Source organism: Otolemur garnettii, unplaced genomic scaffold (genome assembly GCF_000181295.1).
Source record: "Otolemur garnettii isolate 467f Iridium unplaced genomic scaffold, OtoGar3 scaffold00094, whole genome shotgun sequence".
Lineage (NCBI taxonomy): Eukaryota > Metazoa > Chordata > Mammalia > Primates > Galagidae > Otolemur > Otolemur garnettii.
In genome coordinates, this window is record NW_003852489.1 from 4,119,067 (window position 1) to 4,121,451 (window position 2,385).

At 33.6% G+C, this 2,385-nt stretch overlaps 1 protein-coding gene across 1 annotated transcript in view; it reads right to left on the reverse strand.

Annotated features, from left to right (window-relative positions):
• Positions 1-290: 290 nt before the first annotated feature.
• RNFT1 (ring finger protein, transmembrane 1) overlaps positions 291-2,385 on the reverse strand; it is a 14,411-nt gene continuing 12,316 nt past the window's right edge. Inside the window, exons 8-9 of the mRNA XM_012808759.2 lie at positions 1,641-1,742; positions 291-1,032 (exon numbers count right to left, since the gene is read on the reverse strand). Of these exons, the coding sequence (XP_012664213.1) occupies positions 898-1,032; positions 1,641-1,742 (237 nt within the window). The 3' untranslated portion in view covers positions 291-897. The remainder of the gene's footprint in view (positions 1,033-1,640; positions 1,743-2,385) is intronic.

The window sequence follows — 2,385 nt, forward strand, 5'->3', positions numbered from 1 at the left end:
TCTGTCTCAAAAAAAAAAAAGAAAGTGTTTTGAGTGTAAGATTCTAAAACTTTTCTGGAGAAGACCAGTTATAAGGGCATTCTCAGATATTAGGGCATCTATTGATATTTTGATATTGATATTGATACTGATATTTTACCTTCTATTCAAATCATCAAAGAAGCCAGGTGTTTGAAATTCATGTGACTTATTTTAATAGTTACTTCAAGATACCACATGGCAGTATACAAAAAGCAACATCATGAACAAAGCAAGCTGAAGGCAGGAAGTATGTAATGAGGTCCACAAAATGAATTTAAATCATTTATTCTCGATGATTACTAATCATACTACAGAGAATAATACAATATTAAAATATATCTTCAGTAAATCTTAGAAAATCTGATTGTTACAGATAAAATATAACATTTAGAACTTTCATTGAAAAATACAAATTATGAAAATTTTAAGAATTTTTAGAATACGAATTATAAAAATGCTAAAGAAAAGCCTACTTTCACATAATATGTATCTTAAAATATCTTAAAATATTATGAAAAATATTCTTTATTCTGAAAACAATGTCAGGAAAGAATACCTGAGTTCTCTAAAACCACTAGTTCTAGTTTCAAACTGCTGTTTTGGTAACATCAACAAGGAAACAATTTAACACTGCAATTGCCTGTTGAATAATGAATAAATGTTGCAGATACATTATGTTGAACATCACATATGTTTTAAAACTGTTTTTTCATTTAATCTTTTGATGAAATGGACTACACACCTAAGTCTTACTATATTCCAGAACCATCTGGAAACATTTTTCTTCTAGCCCTGAAAATCCATACTAATGATTTTATTAACAGTACCTGTAACCAACTCATGTTAGTGTTTTGTGGCCTTAATAGCTTATACAGCTTAATATATCTGAAGATGTGATGAAGTGGCTCCATCTTTCCATTTGTTTATATGGTCTGAAATTACAGTTCTGCACAGTGGACATGTTTTCTCTCTGTTAAACCATAAGGTAATGCACTCTTCACAAAATATATGCTGTAAGGGAATTGAGAACTAGATTTTATACTTGATAAACATAAGTTCATCACATTGTAGAGAATGCAAGTAATTTTGGAGAGCATTTTATAAATGAGAAAATGGAGAAAGTTATAACATATTCAAGACATCAAAGAGTAGTGTTAATGGTAAAACCACTAGTGTTCTGACTGTTCTATTTGCCATTTTTAACAAATTAGAAGCTACTCCTAAGTGATACCTTTAAGATTTAAGTATGCTAACAGCTTAATAAAGTCTTTCAGTTACCAGTAATTACCATTAAAGTAACACAATCTAATAACAAGTGTTGGTACTGTTGTTCCAAAAGACTAGTATCCAATTTAAAAATAGCCTGTTTTCCAGTCACTCTGGTATTTTCTGTGGGTTGAATATTTTTCCCCCTTCATGTACTCTTATATATAAAAATCATCAGAACACAAGGACAAAATTTAGCCAATCTACCAAACCCCTAATCATGAAAAAGTATGTACCCTGAATGCTACCTCCACTAAACATTGTAGATTTTTATAATCTTATAATGAACATAAATGTGACTCTTGCAAGTCACAGAGAAGTGTTGTATTTAAGTTGTTTAAAAATACAGTTACCTGACAGATGAGAAGAATTGGCTTCTGAAATTCAGCTTGACATATTGAACAAATATCGTCCACTTCCGAACACTGTCTCTTGCTGGCAGTTACTCCATAACTCTATGAAGATAAGTTCTGTTCAGCAAAAAATTTCTTTATTTCTTATTCCTCAAATGCCTCAGTGATGCTATACTTCTCAAATCTCCCTGCAACCAGGCATTTGAAAACTTTCCCAAAGGATACATTTCAAAGTTGAACCACATACGGAAAATCACATCTTGACTAAACCAAGGTGAAACTGTTAAATAATACCTAATAGAGAGCGGCGGGTTCAAACCTGGCCCAGGCCAGCTAAACAACTGCAACAAAAAATAGCAGGGCTGGGTGGTACCTGTGGCTCAGTGGGTAGGGCACCAGCCCCATATACCAAGAGTGCTGGGTTCAAACCTGGCCCTGGCCAACTGGAATAAAAAATAGCCAGGTGCCTATAGTCCCAGCTACTTGGGAAGCTGAGGCAAAAGAATCACCTAAGCCCAGAAGCTGGAGGTTGCTGTAAGCTATGGCACCATGGCATTCTACCGAGGGTGATAAGGTGAAACTCTGTCTCTAAAAAAAAAAAAAAATTATACAATGTATGGCCTTTTGTGACTGGCATCTTTAACTTAGGACACTGTTTTCAGGGTTCATCCATGTTGTAGCCTGTGTCAGAGCTTTATTCTTTTTATTGCCAAATAGTATTCCACTGTATGATGTACCACATCTT